This window comes from Mixophyes fleayi, chromosome 1 (assembly GCF_038048845.1).
Source record: "Mixophyes fleayi isolate aMixFle1 chromosome 1, aMixFle1.hap1, whole genome shotgun sequence".
In the NCBI taxonomy this organism is placed as follows: domain Eukaryota; kingdom Metazoa; phylum Chordata; class Amphibia; order Anura; family Limnodynastidae; genus Mixophyes; species Mixophyes fleayi.
This window is the reverse complement of record NC_134402.1, coordinates 216264162-216288953: the sequence shown is the minus strand read 5'-3', so window position 1 is coordinate 216288953 and position 24792 is coordinate 216264162. Positions and strand designations below refer to the sequence as shown.

General features: G+C 40.3%; 1 protein-coding gene across 1 annotated transcript in view; it reads right to left on the bottom strand.

The window, feature by feature from the left end:
* The window catches only part of LOC142149890 (cartilage oligomeric matrix protein-like), a 176159-nt gene that overhangs the window by 136539 nt on the left and 14828 nt on the right, over positions 1 to 24792 (bottom strand). The window contains exon 2 of the mRNA XM_075205191.1: positions 19561 to 19646. Within this exon, the coding sequence (XP_075061292.1) occupies positions 19561 to 19646 (86 nt within the window). The remainder of the gene's footprint in view (positions 1 to 19560; positions 19647 to 24792) is intronic.

The following is a 24792-nucleotide window of genomic DNA, read 5'->3' as shown; positions in this document are numbered from 1 at the left end:
GGATAAGTAATGTAGTTGTAAAGCTAATAAATTATCTAAAAAAAACTGTTTAATTCCTGGTAGGCCTTCATTAATTCTACACACAAACCAGATTGTCTTCCTCTCCATCTATGCATATTGGCAATGCAGCCATCGTCTTTGGATGTATATTACACCCTACACTTATAGTTAAATATGTAAAGAAATGGGCAAAGGCAGTTTGGTTTCTGTCTCTATAGGCCCCCCTCCACTTGTAGAAAATACTCAAAAATTCAGCCAGTTTGGTGTCTGTCTGTGTATGACACCCTACCCTTAAGGAGAAATTGCCCAAACAGCAGCCTTTCAAGACGGTACGTGATATGGAAATGCCCCAAGTCCCTTTCCTCTTTGGGGGTAGATTGCACCCTACACTTAAATAGAAAGTTTTAAAAAGATGTTATCGTCATCATCTTCAGCTTCATCCTCACCCTCATCAGTGTGTACGTCATCATCACAGACTATCAATTCATCGCCGCTTGAATCCGCCATTAGAGAACAGTCAGTGCTTGGATGTCTTGGATGGTGAAGGCCTTCCTCGTGGAAGATGTAGTTCATTTTTATAAACATCATTATTTTCCTCAACATTTTTTAGTAGTAACCTTCTACAGCGATCACTGACTAAGTTCCCTGCTGTGCTGAACACTCGTTCAGAATACACACTGGAGGGTGGGCAGCTTTGGTATTGCAAAGCAAGTTTGTACATGGGTTTCCAAATTGCCTGCTTTTCTTCCCAGTAAGGAAAGGGACTGTCTGACATTTCCATATCAATTACCTCTTGAAAATAATCCTCCACCATCCTTTGCATGTTAATACTCATATTGGATGGAGTTATGGGCAAGGTCACACATTTTTTTGAAAAATCCTTCAAACCAGCCCAGATGTTAAACTGTTCTGGTCTGCCCTCTGCATCTTGCCTTTTTTTGAAAATTTAATTTTTTACGAACAGCAGTTGTTTGAGAAACTGAAGGAGGACACGTTGTCAAGCCAAGGCCCAGTTCAGCGGACAACTTGCTGAGCAATAGCTCCTTGCAATCGTTCATTTTGAAGCAAAGACTCAATATAGGTCTTAAACCTTGGATCAAGCACAGTGGCCAAAAGGTACTGATCCGAGTTCAAGATCTTAATAACTCAAGGATCATTGTGAAGCGAATTAAGTACTTGATCGACGAGGCCAACATACTTTGCGGAATTGCTTGCTTTCATCTCCTCCTTCAGTTTCTCAAGCTGCTTTTCCAATAGTCTAATTAAAGGAATGACTTGGCTTAAACTAGCAGAATCTGCACTCACTTCACACGTCACAACTTCAAATGGTTTCAGCACCTTGCACAGCACTAAAAGGATTCCCCACTGTGAAAGAGTAAAATACATCCCCCCTCCTTTGCCGATGTCATGGCTTGTGCAATACGCTTGGATGGCTTTGCGCTGTTCCTCCATCCTCTGAAGCATGTACAGGGTGGAATTCCACCTAGTTACCACCTCTTGCTTAAATTGGTGTCAGGGCAAGTTAAACTGCTCTTGGAGCTGCTGCAATCTCCTACATGCTGTGGCAGAATGCCTGAAATGGCCTAAAATTTTACGGGCCACCGAAAGCATCTCCTGCCCCTCACTGTTATTTCATAGGAAGCTCTGCACCACCAAGTTGATGGTGTGAGCAAAACAGGGAATGTGATGGAATTCACCCAGCTGTAATGCTCGCACTATATTGTTGGCGTTATCAGAAATGACATATCCTGGGGAGAGTCCAAGTGGTATAAGCCATGTATCAATCACATCTCTTAGTTTGCATAACAAATTGTCAGCTGTATGCCTGCTAGTGAAGCCGGTGATACAAAGAGTGGCCTGCCTGTGACAAATGTTATGTAGTGGTATACATGCTGCTGCTGTTCCTGCTGGTGAAGGTGAATGACCAACCCAGTGGGCGCTCACAGTCATATAGTCTTTGGTTTGACCACTTCCACTTGTCCACATATCTGTGGTTAAGTGGACAGTGGGCAGAATGGCATTTTTCAGCGCAATCTCTACATTTGTACACACTATTTGGTATAGTTGTGGTATAGCTTTACGGGGAAAATGGTGTCGCAATGGAATTCTGTAACGCGGACACAAAACCTCAATTAACTGTGCAAAACCAGCTGCGTTTATTGTGGATATTGGACGCAGATATAACACTAACATGGCAGCCATGGCGTCTGTGATTCGCTTGGCGACTGGGTGACTGCTGTCATATTTGCTTCCCCTAGCAAATGATTGTTTCACAGTTAATTGTTGAAATGTAAGACTGCTCTTTTTCTTGGCCTTACTCTAGGCTGATGATTCACCCCCAGCAGCAGCAGCAGCAGCAGCAGTGGGACTAATGCTTTCTTCAGAGGAATCAATTATAGTGCAGGAGTCATCCAGCCTTAATAAGTGAGATGCAGGGCTAACTCCGAGCGCTACTTAGGATATTGATGAGGATGGTGTGGTGAGTGTATTTTGTAGCCGTCGGGATGTCGGTGACCGGAGGGTCCTATCTGATGATGGAGTGCTTGCAATTTTTTTGGAAGAACTTTCAGCTTTTCCCAACACTTTGCCATGAACTCTCGTCAAATGGCGTAACATAGACGAGGTTCCAAGTAGGGATGAGCGCACTCGGATTTATGAAATCCGAGCCCACCCGAACGTTGCGGATCCAAGTCGGATCCGAGACAGATCCGGGTATTGGCGCCAAATTCAAATCTGAAACTGAGGCTCTGACTCATAATCCCGTTGTTGGATCTCGCGATACTCGGATCCTATAAATTCCCCGCTAGTCGCCGCCATCTTCACTCGGGCATTGATCAGGGTAGAGGGAGAGTGTGTTAGGTGGTCCTCTGTCCTGGTAGATCTCGTGCTGTGCTGTTTAGTTCTGTGCTGTGCTGTTTAGTTCTGTGCTGTGCTGTGCTGTGCTGTGCTGTGCTGTGTTCTGCAGTATCAGTCCAGTGGTGCTGTGTGCTGTGCTCTGTCCTTCTGAGGTCAGTGGTGCTGCTGGGTCCTGTGCTGTGTCCTGTTCAGTCCAGTGGTGCTGTGTCCTGTGCTCTGTGCTTCTAAGGGCATAGTTATTTCCCCAATATTCCCCTGTGTTTAAAAAAATAAAAAAATTTTTTTTAAAAAAATACCAAAAACTACTTTAATTTTTTTTAATTACCACAAAATTTGCACAACCAATCCTGCAGTATAAGCCCATTGGTACTGCAATATTACCAAGTTCACACATTCAGCAGTAAAAGTCCAGTGGTACTGCAATATTACAAAGTTTACACATTCTGCAGTATCAGTCCAGTGGTGCGGTGTCCTGTGCTCTGTCCTGCTGAGTTCCGTAGTGCTGCTGGGTCCTGTGCCGTGTCCTGTTCAGTCCAGTGGTGCTGTGTCCTGTGCTCTGTGCTTCTAAGGGCATAGTTATTTCCCCATTATTCCCAAGTTTTTAAAAAATAAAAAAAAAGTAAAAAAAAATAAAAAATTTAAAAAAAAAAAAAAATATATAATAATTATAACCAAATTTGCAAAACCAATCCAGCAGTATAAGTCCATTGGTACTGCAATATTACAAAGTTTACACATTCTGCAGTATCAGTCCAGTGGTGCTGTGTCCTGTGCTCTGTCCTGCTGAGTTCCGTAGTGCTGCTGGGTCCTGTGCCGTGTCCTGTTCAGTCCAGTGGTGCTGTGTCCTGTGCTCTGTGCTTCTAAGGGCATAGTTATTTCCCCATTATTCCCAAGTTTTTAAAAAATAAAAAAAAAGTAAAAAAAAAATTACAATTAAAAATTAAAAAAAAAATATATATAATTATAACCAAATTTGCAAAACCAATCCAGCAGTATAAGTCCATTGGTACTGCAATATTACAAAGTTCACACATTCTGCAGTATCAGTCCAGTGGTGCTGTGTCCTGTGCTCTGTCCTGCTGAGTTCCGTAGTGCTGCTGGGTCCTGTGCCGTGTCCTGTTCAGTCCAGTGGTGCTGTGTCCTGTGCTCTGTGCTTCTAAGGGCATAGTTATTTCCCCATTATTCCCAAGTTTTTAAAAAATAAAAAAAAGTAAAAAAAAATAAAAAATTTTAAAAAAAAAATAAATATATAATAATTATAACCAAATTTGCAAAACCAATCCAGCAGTATAAGTCCATTGGTACTGCAATATTACAAAGTTCACACATTCTGCAGTATCAGTCCAGTGGTGCTGTGTCCTGTGCTCTGTCCTGCTGAGTTCCGTAGTGCTGCTGGGTCCTGTGCCGTGTCCTGTTCAGTCCAGTGGTGCTGTGTCCTGTGCTCTGTGCTTCTAAGGGTATAGTTATTTCCCCATTATTCCCAAGTTTTTTAAAAATAAAAAAAAAGTAAAAAAATAAAAAAATGTAAAAAAAAAAAAATATATAATAATTATAACCAAATTTGCAAAACCAATACAGCAGTATAAGTCCATTGGTACTGCAATATTACCAAGTTCACACATTCTGCAGTATCTTGTGCTACATATAATGGAGACCAAAAATTTGGAGGATAAAGTAGGGAAAGATCAAGACCCACTTCCTCCTAATGCTGAAGCTGCTGCCACTAGTCATGACATAGACGATGAAATGCCATCAACGTCGTCTTCCAAGCCCGATGCCCAATCTCGTAGTACCGGGCATGTAAAATCCAAAAAGCCCAAGTTAAGAAAAAGTAGCAAAAAGAGAAACTTAAAATCATCTGAGGAGAAACGTAAAGTTGCCAATATGCCATTTACGACACGGAGTGGCAAGGAACGGCTTAGGCCCTGGCCCGTGTTCATGACTAGTGGTTCAGCTTCACCCACGGATCTTAGCCCTCCTCCTCCTCCCCCCCCTACAAAAAATTGAAGAGAGTTATGCTGTCAGCAACAAAACAGCAAACAACTCTGCCTTCTAAAGAGAAATTATCACAAATCCACAAGGCGAGTCCAAGGATGTTGGTGGTTGTCAAGCCTGACCTTCCCATCACTGTACGGGAAGAGGTGGCTCGGGAGGAGGCTATTGATGATGTAGCTGGCGCTGTGGAGGAACTTGATGATGAGGATGGTGATGTGGTTATTGTAAATGAGGCACCAGGGGGGGAAACAGCTGATGTCCATGGGATGAAAAAGCCCATCGTCATGCCTGGTCAGAAGACCAAAAAATGCACCTCTTCGGTCTGGAGTTATTTTTATCCAAATCCAGACAACCAATGTATGGCCATATGTAGCTTATGTAAAGCTCAAATAAGCAGGGGTAAGGATCTTGCCCACCTAGGAACATCCTCCCTTATACGTCACCTGAATAACCTTCATAGTTCAGTGGTTAGTTCAGGAACTGGGGCTAGGACCCTCATCGGTACAGGGACACCTAAATCCCGTGGTCCAGTTGGATACACACCAGCAACACCCTCCTCGTCAACTTCCTCCACAATCTCCATCAGATTCAGTCCTGCAGCCCAAGTCAGCAGCCAGACTGAGTCCTCCTCAATACGGGATTCATCCGAGGAATCCTGCAGCGGTACGCCTACTACTGCCACTGCTGCTGTTGCTGCTGTTAGTCGGTCATCTTCCCAGAGGGGAAGTCATAAGACCGCTAAGTCTTTCACAAAACAATTGACCGTCCAACAGTCGTTTGCCATGACCACAAAATACGATAGTAGTCACCCTATTGCAAAGCGTATAACTGCGGCTGTAACTGCAATGTTGGTGTTAGACGTGCGCCCGGTGTCCGCCATCAGTGGAGTGGGATTTAGAGGGTTGATGGAGGTATTGTGTCCCCGGTACCAAATCCCGTCGAGATTCCACTTCACTAGGCAGGCGATACCAAAAATGTACAGAGAAGTACGATCAAGTGTCCTCAGTGCTCTAAAAAATGCGGTTGTACCCACTGTCCACTTAACCACGGACATGTGGACAAGTGGTTCTGGGCAAACGAAGGACTATATGACTGTGACAGCCCACTGGGTAGATGCATCCCCTTCCGCAGCAACAGCAACAGCTGCATCAGTAGCAGCAACTACAAAATGGCGGCTCGTGCAAAGGCAGGCAACATTGTGTATTACAGGCTTTAATAAGAGGCACAACGCTGACAACATATTAGAGAAAATGAGGGAAATTATCTCCCAGTGGCTTACCCCACTTAGACTCTCATGGGGATTTGTGGTGTCAGACAATGCCAGTAACATTGTGCGGGCATTAAATATGGGCAATTTCCAGCACGTCCCATGTTTTGCCCACACCATTAATTTGGTGGTGCAGCATTACCTCAAGAGTGACAGGGGTGTGCAGGAGATGCTTGCGGTGGCGCGCAAAATTGCTGGACACTTTCGGCATTCAGCCAATGCCTACCGCAGACTAGAGGCACATGAAAAAAGCATGAACCTGCCCTGCCATCACCTCAAACAAGAGGTTGTGACGCGCTGGAACTCCACCCTCTATATGCTGCAGAGGATGGAGGAGCAGCAAAAGGCCATTCAGGCCTACACAGCCACCTACGACATAGGCAAAGGAGTGGGGATGCGCCTCAGTCAAGCGCAGTGGAGACTGATTTCCGTGTTGTGCAAGGTTCTGCAGCCATTTGAACTTGCCACACGAGAAGTGAGTTCCGACACTGACAGCTTGAGTCAGGTCATTCCCCTGATCAGGCTGTTGCAGAAGCAGCTGGAGAAAGTGAGGGAGGAGCTGGAAAGCCATTGCGATTACACCAAGCATGTAGCTCTTGTGGATGTAGCCCTTCGTACGCTTTGCCAGGATCCGAGGGTGGTCACTCTTTTAAAGTCAGAGGAATACATTCTGGCCACCGTGCTCGATCCTCGGTTTAAAGCGTATGTTGTGTCTCTGTTTCCGGCGGACACAAGTCTACAGCGGTGCAAAGACCTGCTGGTCAGGAGATTGTCCTCTGAAGAGGACCGTGACATGCCAACAGCTCCACCCTCATTTTCTTCCACATCTATGGCTGCGAGGAAAAAGCTCAGTTTTCCCAAAAGAGGCACTGGCGGGGATGCTGATAACATCTGGTCCAGACTGAAGGACCTGCCAACCATTGCAGACATGTCTACTCTCGCTGCATTGGATGCTGTCACAATAGAAAAAATTGTGGATGATTACTTTGCTGACACCATCCAAGTAGACATGTCAGACAGTCCATATTGTTACTGGCAGGAAAAAAAGGCAGTTTGGAAGCCCCTGTACAAACTGGCTCTATTTTACCTGAGTTGTCCCCCCTCCAGTGTGTACTCGGAAAGAGTTTTTAGTGCAGCGGGGAACCTGGTCAGTGAGCGGCGAAGGAGGTTGCTTCCTCACAACGTTGAAAAAATGATGTTTATAAAAATGAATAATCAATTCCTCAATGAAGTACAGCACTGCCCTCCAGATACTACAGAGGGACCTGTGGTTGTGGAGTCCAGCGGGGACGAATTGATAATGTGTGATGAGGAGGAAGTACACACTGTAGGGGGAGAGGAATCAGAGGTTGAGGATGAGGACGACATCTTGCCTCAGTAGAGCCTGTTTAGTCTGTACAGGGAGAGATGAATAGCTTTTTTGGTGTGGGGGCCCAAACAAACCAATCATTTCAGCCACAGTTGTTTGGTAGGCCCTGTCGCTGAAATGATTGGTTTGTTAAAGTGTGCATGTCCTATTTCAACAACATAAGGGTGGGTGTGAGGGCCCAAGGACAATTCCATCTTGGAACTTTTTTTTTTGCATTATATGACCAATCAACAGTCGTTTGCCATGTTCAAAAAGTAAAACCAAATTTAAAAAAATTCAAGAAATTAAACCAAAAGTAAAATGCCGTGTCATAATTTAAAACAAGAGGTATTGACGTGCTCTAAAACTACTGTATTGTTGTTTATATTTTATAAACACTACACTTGAAAGCTTGAGTCTTTCAATAAAAAAGTAACTGTCCATTGCACGAATATTTGCAACAGGGACAATTTTAGGGTTAAGAAAGTCAACTAATAACACTTCGACGCTGTCTGTCTTTATAAACACTACACTTGGAAGTTGGAGGAGGTATTGTGGCCCCGGCACCAAATTTACTACCGGGGCCACTCCACTGTGCAGTCCATATTTAGGTGTATCAGATATTAAACAACGGTTACAGTTGATGCCCAATTTTTTAATTATATTGTGGCCTCGGTACCAAATTGTTTACCGGGGCCACCACACTACGCAGTCCAGATACTTGTTTGGTGGAATTCAGACCAGTTGAGGGTTTTATTATTATATTGTGGGGACCACTCTATCTATACCACACTACAACTCTATACCACTCTATTTAATACTTTAATTCTATTTAATACTTTAATTCTATTTCATACTTTAATTCTATTTAATACTTTAATTCTATTTCATACTTTAATTCTATTTCATACTTTAATTCTATTTAATACTTTAATTCTATTACTAATTACCATAAAGAGGAACTGCCGCTTCTATTTAATACTTTAATTCTATTAGTAGTTACCATAAAGAGGAACAAAATAAACCAATTTTACCAAAAGTATAATATGACTTAGACTTACAAACATTACACTTGAAAGATGGTGCCTTTAAATGAAAAAGTCATTCTTCATTGCACGACTATGTGCAACAGGGACAGTTTTTTGGTTTACAAAGTCAACCAATAACACTTCGACCCTGTCTGTCTTTAACATACTTGATGGGATCTCAATGACGAATTGTCTGTACCATGTTTGGAGGAGGTATTGTGGCCCCGGTATCAAATTGGGTACCGGGGCCACCCCACTACGCAGTCCAGATACTTGTTTGGTGTAATTCTGACACGTGGAGGGTGTATTTATTTTATTGTGGCCCCGGTATCAAATTGGGTACCGGGGCCACCCCACTACGCAGTCCAGATACTTGTTTGGTGGAATTCTGACACGTGGAGGGTGTATTTATTTTATTGTGGCCCCGGTATCAAATTGGGTACCGGGGCCACCCCACTACGCAGTCAAGATAGATAGATGCGTATCATAGATAAAGTACATTCAGTGGTGTGGGGCAAATTGAAAAATATTCAAAATGCACTGACATTATCAAAAACAAGAGGTTGTCACACGCTAAAACTCCAACATGTATATAATGGAGAGGATGGAGGAGCAGCCGTATGTGTAGTGTAATGCAGACCTGTTGAAGGTTTTTTATATATTTTATTGTGGTGCCCAGTGCCCACTCCTCTAGGCAGTCCAGGTACATTTATTGGTGCGATTCATAAAAGTTCAGGGTTTTTAATATATTGTGGTGACCCACTCCTCTACGCAGTCCAGGTACATTTATTGGTGCGATTCATAAAAGTTCAGGGTTTTTAATATATTGTGGTGACCCACTCCTCTACGCAGTCCAGGTACATTTATTGGTGCGATTCATAAAAGTTCAGGGTTTTTAATATATTGTGGTGACCCACTCCTCTACGCAGTCCAGGTACATTTATTGGTGCGAATCAAACAAGTTGATGGTTTTCTTATTATATATATTGTGGTGACCCACTCCTCTACGCAGTCCAGGTACATTTATTGGTGCGATTCATAAAAGTTCAGGGTTTTTAATATATTGTGGTGACCCACTCCTCTACGCAGTCCAGGTACATTTATTGGTGCGATTCATAAAAGTTCAGGGTTTTTAATATATTGTGGTGACCCACTCCTCTACGCAGTCCAGGTACATTTATTGGTGCGATTCATAAAAGTTCAGGGTTTTTAATATATTGTGGTGACCCACTCCTCTACGCAGTCCAGGTACATTTATTGGTGCGATTCATAAAAGTTCAGGGTTTTTAATATATTGTGGTGACCCATTCCTCTACGCAGTCCAGGTACATTTATTGGTGCGAATCAAACAAGTTGATGGTTTTCTTATTATATATATTGGGGTGACCCACTCCTCTACGCAGTTCAGGTACATTTATTGGTGCGATTCATAAAAGTTCAGGGTTTTTAATATATTGTGGTGACCCACTCCTCTACGCAGTCCAGGTACATTTATTGGTGCGATTCATAAAAGTTCAGGGTTTTTAATATATTGTGGTGACCCACTCCTCTACGCAGTCCAGGTACATTTATTGGTGCGATTCATAAAAGTTCAGGGTTTTTAATATATTGTGGTAACCCACTCCTCTACGCAGTCCAGGTACATTTATTGGTGCGAATCAAACAAGTTGATGGTTTTCTTATTATATATATTGTGGTGACCCACTCCTCTACGCAGTCCAGGTACATTTATTGGTGCGATTCATAAAAGTTCAGGGTTTTTAATATATTGTGGTGAACCACTCCTCTACGCAGTCCAGGTACATTTATTGGTGCGATTCATAAAAGTTCAGGGTTTTTAATATATTGTGGTGACCCACTCCTCTACGCAGTCCAGGTACATTTATTGGTGCGATTCATAAAAGTTCAGGGTTTTTAATATATTGTGGTGACCCACTCCTCTACGCAGTCCAGGTACATTTATTGGTGCGATTCATAAAAGTTCAGGGTTTTTAATATATTGTGGTGACCCATTCCTCTACGCAGTCCAGGTACATTTATTGGTGCGAATCAAACAAGTTGATGGTTTTCTTATTATATATATTGTGGTGACCCACTCCTCTACGCAGTCCAGGTACATTTATTGGTGCGATTCATAAAAGTTCAGGGTTTTTAATATATTGTGGTGACCCACTCCTCTACGCAGTCCAGGTACATTTATTGGTGCGATTCATAAAAGTTCAGGGTTTTTAATATATTGTGGTGACCCACTCCTCTACGCAGTCCAGGTACATTTATTGGTGCGATTCATAAAAGTTCAGGGTTTTTAATATATTGTGGTGACCCACTCCTCTACGCAGTCCAGGTACATTTATTGGTGCGAATCAAACAAGTTGATGGTTTTCTTATTATATATATTGTGGTGACCCACTCCTCTACGCAGTCCAGGTACATTTATTGGTGCGATTCATAAAAGTTCAGGGTTTTTAATATATTGTGGTGACCCACTCCTCTACGCAGTCCAGGTACATTTATTGGTGCGAATCAAACAAGTTGATGGTTTTCTTATTATATATATTGTGGTGACCCACTCCTCTACGCAGTCCAGGTACATTTATTGGTGCGATTCATAAAAGTTCAGGGTTTTTAATATATTGTGGTGACCCACTCCTCTACGCAGTCCAGGTACATTTATTGGTGCGATTCATAAAAGTTCAGGGTTTTTAATATATTGTGGTGACCCACTCCTCTACGCAGTCCAGGTACATTTATTGGTGCGATTCATAAAAGTTCAGGGTTTTTTATATATTGTGGTGACCCACTCCTCTACGCAGTCCAGGTACATTTATTGGTGCGATTCATAAAAGTTCAGAGTTTTTAATATATTGTGGTGACCCACTCCTCTACGCAGTCCAGGTACATTTATTGGTGCGAATCAAACAAGTTGATGGTTTTCTTATTATATATATTGTGGTGACCCACTCCTCTACGCAGTCCAGGTACATTTATTGGTGCGATTCATAAAAGTTCAGGGTTTTTAATATATTGTGGTGACCCACTCCTCTACGCAGTCCAGGTACATTTATTGGTGCGAATTATAAAAGTTCAGGGTTTTTAATATATATTGTGGTGACCCACTCCTCTACGCAGTCCATGTACATTTATTGGTGCGATTCATAAAAGTTCAGGGTTTTTAATATATATTGTGGTGACCCACTCCTCTACGCAGTCCAGGTACATTTATTGGTGCGAATCATAAAAGTTCAGGGTTTTTAATATATATTGTGGTGACCCACTCCTCTACGCAGTCCAGAAAGATACCTTGTTGCAACGTTTTGGACTAATAACTATATTGTGAGGTGTTCAGAATACACTGTAAATTAGTGGAAATGCTTGTTATTGAATGTTATTGAGGTTAATAATAGCCTAGGAGTGAAAATAAGCCCAAAAACTTGATTTTTAAACTTTTTATGTTTTTTTCAAAAAAAATCCGAATCCAAAACCTTAAATCCGAACCGAGACCTTTCGTCAAGTGTTTTGCGAGACAAATCCGAACCCCAAAAATAACGAAAATCCGGATCCAAAACACAAAACACGAGACCTCAAAAGTCGCCGGTGCACATCCCTAGTTCCAAGATGGTTAGGTCCCTCCCTCGACTGACTGTAGCTTGACATACACTACAAATGGCTATACAATTGTTGTCTGGATTGGGGTAGAAATAATTCCACACATAAGAAGTGGATTTTTTTGTTTTATGGCCAGGCATGACAATGGCCGTTTTCTTGTCACGTGCCAGAACTGCTGCCACTGGTGCAGGACTTACACAAACAACCTCATCCTCATCAACATCCTCATTAGCGTCCTCGTCGCCTACACAAATCTCCCCCTCATCCTCTTCAAATTCAAAAGTGGCATCCTCAATTTGTGTATCACCGGCTACACTCGGGCTGTTCAGGCACACATCAGCAGAACTACTGAAAGGGCCCTTCTTTATAGGTACACTAACAGAATGCTCATGATTAGACATACTACTGTTGGATGGACTCTCCACAGGGATTGTTGTAATTTCTGATTCAGAGCATACATTATCCTCTAATGCCTTACTGTTTTCTTGGCTTTGACGCGTAACAGTAGTTGTGCACCACTTTTAGACTTCAAATTACTTGGTCTTGCTTGGTCACGAGTGACCGTACAAGAAGAAGGCTCGGTAACATTTTTGGATCTACCACTAATAGAGGAAGGCGAAGGCCTCATTCTTTCTTTGCCACTGCATGTGTAGAATGGCATGTTGCCAATTTTTTTTTTATCGGCAGTTAACTTTTCCTCAGTTACACTTCTTTATCATTTCAACACAGTAAATTTTTTTGGGGTGTGTGTTTTTTTCCCTGATTTAAAAGACTATGTACTTTGACATCGCCTTTCCCAGATGACGTACTGGGAACATTACCATCAGGACTGGTGACAGAACAGGGTTGCTGATTCTGCTCATATGTGGACTGCTTTAAATCCATTTTAATGAGGCCAAAGCACTTGAAGTTCCAAAATTGTATTAGATAGATGCTGCTGACAAATGACTTTTGACAGCCAGAAAAATTACTGTAAAACACTGGGGAATATGGGACACCCCAAAAGCACTTGTAGTGCAAAATATTGTTTTAGATACTGCTGACAAATATGACGTTTGATAGGCAGAAAAATTACTGCAAAACAATGGGGAATAAGTGACACCCCAAAAGCACTTGGAGTGCCAGAAATTGAAAAAAACCCTCCTCTATCCCCCTCTTACTGCTCTAACAATTGGTATTAATATTAGAATTGTATAGAATAGAAACAATAATGTGTCCAATTATTGCTCTGTCCCTGTGCTGATATAGCCTGTGACCTAACCCTACTCTCTCCCTCTGACAAATGGCGATGGATTGCTGTGGAGGCTGGTATTTATGCTTTTCAAATCTCGCGAGAACCGAGCTCAGAAATACGAATACGTCACAATGACGTTTTGCCTCGATTTCGATTCCGAATGGGCGGGAGAGTATCGGTACTCGGATAGGCGAAATTCGGATGGATTCGGATCTCGGGGAACCGAGCCCGCCCATCTCTAGTGAGAAGTGAATGCGTCTGCCAGACTCCATACCTGAGTGGAGCCACGCTGTTAGCGGAAACTGGAGACCACTGGGATATGTAGTAACCAATTGCTATATTGCATACTTAAATGGACTGAATTGTGTGTTATTGTTAGACAGGAAACTGGTGGGGAATCCTGAAGATTTATTTCTATAAACCCTTTTGCAGGACTTTAGTATCAAGGGAACAGTGCAGGGAGCTATAGAGGGGAACTTTGGGACTGAGACACTAAGGAGAAAGAGTGTATGAAACCATAACAGTTTGAAATAAAGGAAACAGTGAGTTGCTTTATCATAGTAAAAAGGAGGGAACGGCCTGAAATTACTACATGTGTTTCTGCATCCATATTGGGTAAATCACATATGAAAGAGAAGGAGTGTTGTTTATAAAGTCTTCAGGAGAGATCTATTATTCTGTCAGAAAAAGATAACAAGAAGCATTAGGGGGGTATTCAATTGTCAGCGATTTTTTTTTGGACCGTGTCAAGTCATTTTAACGCTGGATTTTTATCATTTTCGAGCGGGTTAACTTTACCCGCAATTCAATTCCATTTATAACGCTACGTTTTTTTCCATCAAATGGTCCTCTCGCGCTCCAGTAAAAGGTCTATTGAAAGTATAGGGTGTGCGAGAGGCAGCTGCGTTAAAAGCTATTCAATTGTCTTTTAACGTGGTGGGTAAAACAGGAAAATCTGCTGTTTTATCTCGCACCTCCTTGGGGTGTGTTAAAAATAAAAAACCTCTGAAAAATATTTTGAAATCATGTAAAAATGTGGAAAAAAGTTAAACTTATGTTTATCATTAATGCCTAACTTGTGTAAGTTGATTTTCTAGTGAAAAAATAATGAAATAAAAGAAATAAATCACTAATTAATTATATTTATGTATGTTTTTGGTACAAATATGAATGTAGTAATGTGTTTTGACATGATATAGATGATTGTATGCAAAAAAATATACTAAAGAAAGTACTGTGATGTAGATATTATCAATGTGTAATGCAACCTAATGTATGGAAATGTATGCAAAACCTTTATTTTGTGTTATACATGACCGCATTAAAACTCCCCTTCACTCCCCTAAAATTACGCAAACACAATTTTTAATGTGCGAGGGCAGCGTTCCCTCTTTTTCAATTGAATTGCACAAGTTTTCCCGCTGCGCTAACTCAAAACGGTCGCTATTGCCGTCAAAAACCCGCAGGAGATTTTTTTTTTTTTTTAAACGGTGGGGAGAAAAAACAACTCGCTAACAATTGAATACTCCCCTTAGTATTTGGAAATCCTGTGTGTTTTGTCACATTAAATTAATCAGAGGTGCTATTGGTTTATTCATCCATATTGCATTTGTGCATATTAAGCCCGGTAACAAGTATTAAGGATCAACATCTTTGTCGTTCACTGATACCAAGGGCATGAACATTTATATCTACTTTTTAAATAGTATTGCATGATTTATGTTATTCTGCTTGAAGCAAGGTTGAATGTGATAATAGTGCATTATCATAGAAAGGTGTTATATGTTTGTTTGTGTATGTTCTCAGCAAATTTATAGATAAGGGAGCCACCTCTTAGTGTGATAAAGATTAGAAGGTGTGAAACATACAAATTTTGTTAAAATATTCATATGCAATTTGGTGCTATCTTAGACTATTGCTCTGATAATTCTTGTCCAATGTTTAATTTGTTTTCATTGTTATGTACCTACCTCTAGTGTAACCTTTTTCTATGGTGAAATATATATTTTTTTTATAGCAAAACTAAATGAAAACTTTAGTGGCACACGCATCTGAATATAAACGTGCCGGTGTGGCTTCTAAAGGCCTATCTGGAGTATTGAGATTTAATTTGTGTGTTTGAGATCATAAGTAGGTGGGCAGAGAGTTTCCTTAGTCTCCCTCTGATGTTGCAGATGCACTCTACGTTACCCAACAAAGATACTACTGAACTCTGACTAAAGTGCAGGCACTTTGCAGAAGATATTATGGTGAAGATTACTATTTTGTGAAAGTAAACAATATTGTGAAAGCAGGAAACATTGCCTACATTCTAGGACCATTGCTCTGTTCACTAATCTGTGGAAATTAGGCTAGGTACACACTGAAACATTTTTGTCCAATAATCAGGCAAATCAGCCGACATACGACCGTTCAGTTGGAAGCCGGGTTAGCGTATGTCGAAAGTCGTGCCAAAGTAATTGTCGGTTCTTTTGGTTGGTCGTACTGTTTAATATTTTCTGACCAATCCACCTAACAATCATGTAGTGTGTATAATTTTCTGATGGATCCACACCCAAGCACAGATGGTTCCTTGAGCTGCGACTCCTTTGGGGGTGTGTGTGTATGTTAATTTCTGATGCATGTACCAGTCCCACGTGGTGTGGTGTCCGCACATCATTCATTTTGTAATTAGGTGCTTCTAGTGATCTAGCGGTAAAGCAATAGCAGGTGTCTATTGCATTAATGCGTACAGCATGTGACTGCCAGTTTGATTATAAACCTTTGTCAGTGTAGTCTTATAACAAACAAAGATTGCTAATGTCTGCCTTCTTAATTATAGCTATGTGTCACTTAATTTTACTCTCAATATACATTAATAAAAAGGTTAAATATGTGTATTACATTTGTCTGCCTGCATAACTAAATACATTTTTGTATATAACACAAGTTTGTGTGTTTCCTATAGATGTGTATAGAGTACACATATTAGTACACCTGTGTAAATTGTTCTGCATCTTGCACCTGTGTTCTGTAAAACCCTTTGCCCTGAAATTGCTGTGCTGTATTTCAGATCAGCTAGTGTCCTTCCTGTTGCCAGAAATCTTAGCAAACAGTCTCTGTTCAGCAGATATGGGTGTCCTCCTTATGGATGATGGGGGTGACTAGTTGGAGCAGTTCCTCGAATGTGAGTTCATTCATTCTCAGGAAATTCCTGAAGTAATTGGGGTTGTTGTCCTGTATCTCCTGCAGCAGGGACATATGAGAGAATGAGTCTCTCCTCTTGAACCACTTTTTGGTCCAAAAAGATCAAGCAGTTGCTTGTTGTTTTTCAGAAGTATCCATATTTGTAAAAATAATATTTTTTTTTGTGGTTGAGAACAAACGTACAATGTACACAAGCTAGCGAATGTATGAAAAACACGCGTTGCCATAACTTTTTTATGAGGTTTGGGGTAGTTACTATTGAATATGCTCTGCCCTTTATTTAAATTTCTTGGTGATATTGTTACATTGTCGTTTAAGTGTGTACAAATTTTCAATCTTATGATACGACAATATGGCGGTGAAAAGTCGCTTTTCGGATGGTCGGTCTTTCATTAATTGTCTAAAACGTGACTAGTGTGTGCGCATTAATCGTCTGAACGATCGGATCTTCGGTTGAAGGGAAAGTCGTTGTAGATAACATGTTGGTCAGAAAATTGAACCTAGCCCTACTGAGTAAAGCCCTGGAGTAAATGTGATTATTACATGATGAATCTCATTTACCTCATTTTCTCCTTCTATACACTCTTGTGTATGTTTTCAGTTTTTAAACCTGTGTTAAGAGAATTAGTCGCTTTACTTAGTTTTCAGCAGAACAAATATTTGTCATGGGAATTTGTCACACTGACCATTTGAGTCATGTTTAGAGAATTTAGATGAATGGCTACATATAAAATGGTTTTCCTTTATGGCAGCAAATTAAGAAATTTATCTAATCATTAAATCATTGCTTTTTTACTGTAATGTGAAAGGGGTTGCTTTGTGCTTTTTCATCAGAAATATAAGAAATATAAGATTATTATCCTAATTTTACTTTACTGTAAGCAGTATTTGCCATTTTTCATCTGATTGTATTATTATTTTTGCTAACACACTAACAGAAACTCTTAATAAATACATAATATACATATTCCAATCCAACCTACCAACATTATGGCTGTTCCTCAAACCAGTTCATACTTATTAGGGCTTAAGCCCACTTGGTAGCCCTGATATCTAGGGCCTCTTAGATCACACAGGCAAGGAGCGGTGGAAGATACAAAAGTACCTTTTTTTTTATAGAAATGCAAATACACAATTGTAAAAACAATAGTTAGAACACAAATAGAATGGGCCTGATTCGTGCTTGGACGTAAGCCCTTTGTGTGTTGTATCTAGAGTGAAATGGCTCTGCACATGCTTAGAGATGAACCTTATGCTAATGAATGCAATTCATGTCTTAATGCAAATGACACGTATGACTTACTATGACATGAATGGCAGAATGGGGGAGGGAAGGGCTGGATGAACTTGGCAATGTACTTTAAGGGCGTGCCGACACAGATGTATGCGATTCAAGTGCTGTGTTTCTCCAAAGTATGTTATTTTTAACCATATCATTTGCACGAGCTCCAGCGCAGGTGTAAGTACCGGTGGATAATGATAACTGGCATGGCATGATCTTTTGTATTAAAAAAACATGTATGCATGTTACTAGATAGCAAAGAAAATATTTATGCAAGGATGATTGACTAAATAAACACATTGTATGTACAGTACACATTAAAAGCATCTTGATTTATGTATTTAATGTTAAAAAAAAATGTTTAAATCCAGTCCATTATTGGACAAATTGGAGATGGGAGTGAAGAGATGTCATACCTAGGTGTTTTTGCCCTCTTCTGGTTTGGTGCTCAAGAGTCTGATATAGTCCAAGGGAGAACAATTGCGGCTCCTACCAGTTGAATTAAAAGTAGCTTGTGTGGCTCCTCAGGTTAAACTGGGGAAGGAAGTTGGTATGCAGCCCCTGGCTCTCTAATGGTGTGTGTTCAATTTTATTATATACAAGCACAAAATGAAAGGGGGGAGTAGGTTGGGGAAGATGGAGGGAATAGATATAGGTACGTTTATGTATTCATATGCATTGATAGTAATCGTACCAGAAATATAAGTACTCTACTTATATATGTGCTACCTGTCTGAGAAGAGTGAACTTTTATTTCCATCAGCATGTGTAGTATATCACCCTGTAGTACTGCACATATATTACACCAGAATCCCTTTTTTCCCATAAGAAAGCACATATCCTACTACAAGACTACAACATAAGGGCTCTGATCTGGTCTGATCATTTTCTAGTTTCGTTCTACTTTTGTAAGCAAATTACTTAACTGAAAAAAGTGTCTCCTTTTGTGTAAGAAATATAAAGCAAATACACACAGAATCCACTTGTGTTGGACGGTTGGAAAAATGAAGGTAAATAGAGGGAAATAAACTTCTCTATATATTTATAACAACACGGGTTAAAACAAAAATCAGGTTCATGTTTTGTGTTGTGTTCTAAAGTTATCAAGGTGGTTGAACCTTAACTTGCACAGTGCTAAGAGAATAGTTAAAATGTGTAGAGACATACAGCTTATTATTATCCCCTTGTGTACTGTGCCAAACAAAAAATACTTTGTTAATCAAATATCCTGCATTGGTCACAGTCTGAGGTGCAATTGTTGCCAAGTCTGGAGGCTACAGATGGATATCACATGAGGTCAATAAATAGAAAACAAAAGACTGAATGTATCCTTTCATACTAAACATACCATTTGAAAAGGGAATAAAATGTTAAGCTGAACTGAGCAAACAGGTCCTAACATCTTAACATTGATTATTAAACCCTGTGTGTGTCTGTGTGTATACTCACACATAGACATTTACTCACACACACTTACTTTATTGTAAGGGGTAAATAAAAGGTCACCTCATAATCATCAACATTTATATATATATATATATAGCGCAATCAAATTCCATAGCGCTTATAGTTAGTTGTTACCTACTGATGTGATCTTAACAAAATTAAGTAGTAAACATAAATTGTTCCAAAACAATAAAATGACAGAACTTACTATTATTAGTAACTTTTTTTGTACGCAGTGCTTTTACAGAAACATTTTTCTTAAATTATTCACAATTACGTTAGATTGTACCACTACTGAAATATGCAAGTCACCTGTTTTTTCAAGAGGTCTCGAACCTCCTTCAACACAAGATTGGTTTCTTTCATCTCCGCAAGCATTTGTGGTGCAACATCTCCACCTAAAATGTTGTTAAACAATGCATTAGACATGGATCGTTAATAGTTATAAACATATAGTTTTGTCTTTATTAATCTGACAAGCTGACATTTTGTGCATTCATCTATTTGTGCTTTAAATCAATGTTTAATTTTAACATGTTCTTCTTTATAAAGTATTTGACTTAAGTTAAAAGTGTCATATCTGACATATCTGTTTTGTACTGTTTTGTTTATCATTTGTATTTGGTATATAATGATATATACTGTTAAAAAGGACAATTAGTATATTGACACCCTGTGGTAATTATATATAGAATTCTTTTGGCTGCATTTTATTATAATTACAGGTGTTCCATTGTATGCAGACATTGAGACTTGTGGTTTTCTAAATAAGGGTGTGTTGTGCAATTTGGAGTTCAATGCCTAAATATGCTAAATTACATGGAAAATTAAAGATCTGAAGAAGTGTATAGGGGCACTTATGATGCTCATCCATGAACGAGTGTGTGGATGCAAGGAATTGCACCAGGATGATCACTTTACATCAGCCATGAAGATTCTGAAGACCAAGGCGTTGCATTCATATTCAGCACTCATCTGTACGAAGGCTGGCTTGCATGTGCATTGGCTATTTGAGAAAGCCATCTACCTTCTTTTAGCCCGTGGATGTCTTTACCTATCTGAAGCTCCTGTTAATTCTCTGGCCTCTTACTTTTTTTGCATATTTTTTTGCTTATACTTTATGTTGATTGTAAGGAGCTGTGGATTATGTGGTTCTTTAGAAATATAATATGATGATAATGGTACATTTCTGACTTGGATTTATTTCTATTGATGAACCAATCCTGGATACTTTACTTGCCTCCTGACCCCTGGTACCTTGTCGACTGTTTTGCACTGTTACCATTCTACTACTCCTAGATCCTGATGATCTGTGTGTGAGTTTTTGCAACTTGCCCTCAGTTCTGGCCATCTCCTATTATTGTTGGCTGCTAAATACTTTCATTTATCTGACTTTGATATAACCTCTTCTTGTCAATAGCACTTCTCTCCAAAACCTCTGTAAGAGAGGTGCATTTAGGCAACTCTGCATTTTACTTTACCATAAAACAGGTATGTAACAGAACATCCAAGCCACTGCGAAACCACAGAGCTAGTTAAAAATAGTTGGAAAAGCTAAAATATTAATAATTAAATAAAGTAAAAACAATCCCCTCCCTTACATTAACTATCAGCCCAGTCTTTTCAGCATCGGTTCGATCACTGGGCCTCTCTTAGTACCCCTGGATGTTGAGTGCCATTGTAAAATGATAAAATAGAGTACAAACTATTGTGGCACTAAAAGTGCCAGCAGTGACTGACAACCCATGAATGTCATTGCATGCTGGCACTTATAGAAAAACAATCACCAGCAAACACATGAGTACATATGCATACTTGCATGCAGTGTACTAGAATAATACTTTCTGCCCCCAATATATAAAAATTGTACCCATATTACAGCATATTACTTTTATTAATTATATAATATTGTGTGCCCAGTTAATAAAACAATACTTTGTGCCCCTAATTTGAAATAATAATTTGTGCCACCAGTATAGATTCATATTTTGTGCTCCCAATATAGGCTGATAATTTTTTCCACCAGGATAGATTCATATTTTCTGCACTAATATAGATTGATATTTTGTGCCCCCATAATAAATGTTGGCCTCTTTAATTACTTACCTAAAATATTTTTCTTTCAATTTTGTTCTGCCATAATCCCAATGAAAAACTATAATCTATAATGCACCAAAGAGAATCAGAGAGGGACTAGGTAGCAGAGTATTGGATATCTGTTAGGGAACTAATAGCTCACCCTGAGACTGATAAGTAATAAACCAGATTTATTATATCCTACACAGAGGTTTATAGAAACAATAACAACAAATACACTAAAGAACCAAAGGTTATACGAACATAGGGAAACCATATATAAAGCCAACTGAGTAGAATTAACATCTCTTTTCTATTTCTTCTAGTATAATGCTCTTTGCTAACTAGACATTCCAGAGGGAGTCCAGGTCCACTCCAGAAGTTCTGAGAGAATCCAGAATTATTCCATGTGTTGTAAGAATTTCCTGTTCCAGATGCCTCCTTCCACTATTACTGCTACATTACAGCCTATAGAGGAGAATGACTGGAGATTCATCCAGACCCTCCAGTGGCTCCCCCTTTCCCCCATTCCCGGTGTGTATGTTAGTTAACACAAGTTATTTCCTGATTTGACCTCTGGTAGACCTTGCTATGATCTGCATCCCCAAAACGAGACCACAACTCGGGTGGAACCACTGCAATTTAAAAAGAGTTGAGATTATCCAAACCATGAGATTTACAAACCCAACCAGATGCAGAGACTGCAATATGTTAATCCTTTCCTGTGTGGTAAACATGGATTTTGTTTCTTAAATGAATGGGACACTCTTGGGTAACTGGACTAAAATAAGACAGTTGTGAATTGGTACCTGGTGAGGAAGAGGACTGCCAGTTGAGCTACACCTTTCTTAAATTGCCTGGTACCTCTACCTAACCATAATACTATTAGATCATTTTTCAAGTATGGCATACATGTTGTGATGTTTTTAAAAACTCTCACGTTACGATTGAACAATCTCTTCACATATTATAGCATTGTTAAACTTTTGTTGCATGATTAAAATACACAGGCATCGAAGAGCGTCAGTTCAATCACATAAACCTTTTCAACCATTCCTGACTGTGCTACTGATCAATTCATCATCATCATCATCATCATCATTTATTTATATAGCGCCAACATATTCCGTAGCGCTTTACAATTGGGGACAAACGTAATAAACTAATAAACAAACTGGGTAAAACAGACAAAGAGGTGAGAAGGCCCTGCTCGCAAGCTTACAATCTATGGGACAATGGGAGATTGACACATGAGGTTAAGTATACATTTTGCATCTTGGCCCAGCCAGACTGCAAAGGTAGGGTGACTCATAAGCTAAATGATCCTGTCACACAATAATGTTGGTCCGGGGGTAATTGTCTTGTGTGAAATTGTGTAACAGGCTAAAGGTAGTGAGGTTAAGATGGTGGTTAAGGAATATTATACGCTTGTCTGAATAGGTAGGTTTTCAGAGAACGCTTGAAAGTTTGTAGAACAGAGGAGAGTCTTATTGTGCGAGGGAGAGAGTTCCATAGAGTGGGTGCAGCCCGAAAAAAGTCCTGTAACCGGGAATGGAAGGATGTAATGAGGGTGGATGAGAGACGCAGATCTTTTGCAGAACGGAGTTGCCGAGTTGGGAGATATTTTGAGACAAGAGAGGAGATGTATGTTGGTGCAGCTTTGTTGATGGCCTTGTAGGTTAGTAAAAGTATTTTATATTGGATTCGGTAGAAGACAGGCAGCCAGTGTAGAGACATACAGAGTGATTCAACAGAGGAATAGCTATTTGCAAGGAAAATCAGTCTTGCCGAAGCATGCAAAATAGATTTTAGGGGTTTGAGTCTGTTTTTGGGAAGACCAGTAAGGAGGGAATTGCAATAGTCAATGCGGGAGATGATTAGTGCATGAATTAAGGTTTTAGCAGTGTCTTGTGTGAGATATGTGCGGATTCTGGAAATGTTCTTTAGATGTATGTAACATGATTTAGATATAGAGTCAATGTGGGGAACAAAGGATAGGCGTGAATCAAGGATTACACCTAGGCAGCGAGCTTGTGGGGTGGGATTTATGGTCATGTTATCAACAGAGATAGAAATGTCAGGTATGCTCTTGTTGGCGGGTGGGAATATTATTAACTCTGTTTTAGAAAGATTAAGTTTGAGTTGACGAGAGGACATCCAAGATGAAATGGCAGAAAGACAGTCAGTTACACGGGACAACACAGATGTCGAGATATCAGGAGAGGATAGATAGATTTGGGTATCATCCGCATAGAGATGCTACTGAAAGCCAAAGGAACTTATTAGATTTCCAAGAGAAGCGGTATAGATAGAGAACAGCAGAGGACCTAGCACCGAGCCTTGTGGTACCCCAACTGATAGGGGAAGTGGAGCAGATGTGGCTCCAGAGAAATTAACAGTGAAAGAGCGATTAGAGAGGTAAGATGAGAACCAGGATAGAACTGTGTCTTGAAGACCTAGGGATTGCAGCGTTTGTATGAGAAGAGAGTGGTCAACTGTGTCAAATGCAGCCGAGAGATCAAGGAGAATTAGGAGAGAGTAATGGCGTTCAGTCTTAGCAGTGATCAGATCATTAACAACCTTGGTCAGCGCAGTCTCTGTGGAGTGTTGAGAACGAAAGCCTGACTGAAGAGGATCCAACAGGTTGTTTGCGGAAAGAAAGCGTGTGAGGCGAGTGTAGGCAAGTCTCTCTAGAAGCTTGGAGGGGCAAGGGAGCTGAGAGATGGGACGGTAATTTGAGAGAGAGTTTGGGTCGGAGTTTTGTTTTTTTTAGAATAGGAGTAATCACTGCATGCTTGTATAGTGATGGAAAGATGCCAGTAGAGAGTGAGAGATTACAGATTTGAGTTAGAGGTGAAATGAGCACAGAAGACAGGGATCTACCAATTTGCGAGGGAATAGGATCAAGAGGACAGGAGGTAGAGTAGGAAGATAAGAAGAGCGTAGAAATTTCCTCTTCATTTGTGGGGTCAAATGAAGAAAGGGTGTCAGAGGGTAGTGGGAAGGAAATGAGCTGATGGCTTGTTGAGGAAGAGGATACCATTTCTAGTCTGATCTTATCAATCTTGTCCTTGAAGTAGGTAGCAAGATCCTGAGCACTGATAGTAGATGGAGGGTTCGGGGTGGGAGGATTGAGAAGATGATTAAATGTATTGAAAAGGCGTTTGGGGTTAGAAGCCTGAGCATAGATAAGAGATTGAAAGTATGTTTGTTTTGCAGTGTCCAGAGAATTTCGATAGGAGTGGTAGACAGAAGTATATGTGAAGAAGTCATTAGAGTTTCGAGATTTACGCCAGTGACGTTCTGCTTTACGGGACAGTTTTTGAAGATTTCGTGTTGCTTTGGTGTGCCACGGTTGACATCGAAGTCGACGTGTAGTATGAAGTGTCGCTGGAGCCACTTGATCAAGGGCCGTTGCTAAGGTTAGGTGAAAATGAGGTACTGCCATCTCAGGGGATGAGAATGTAG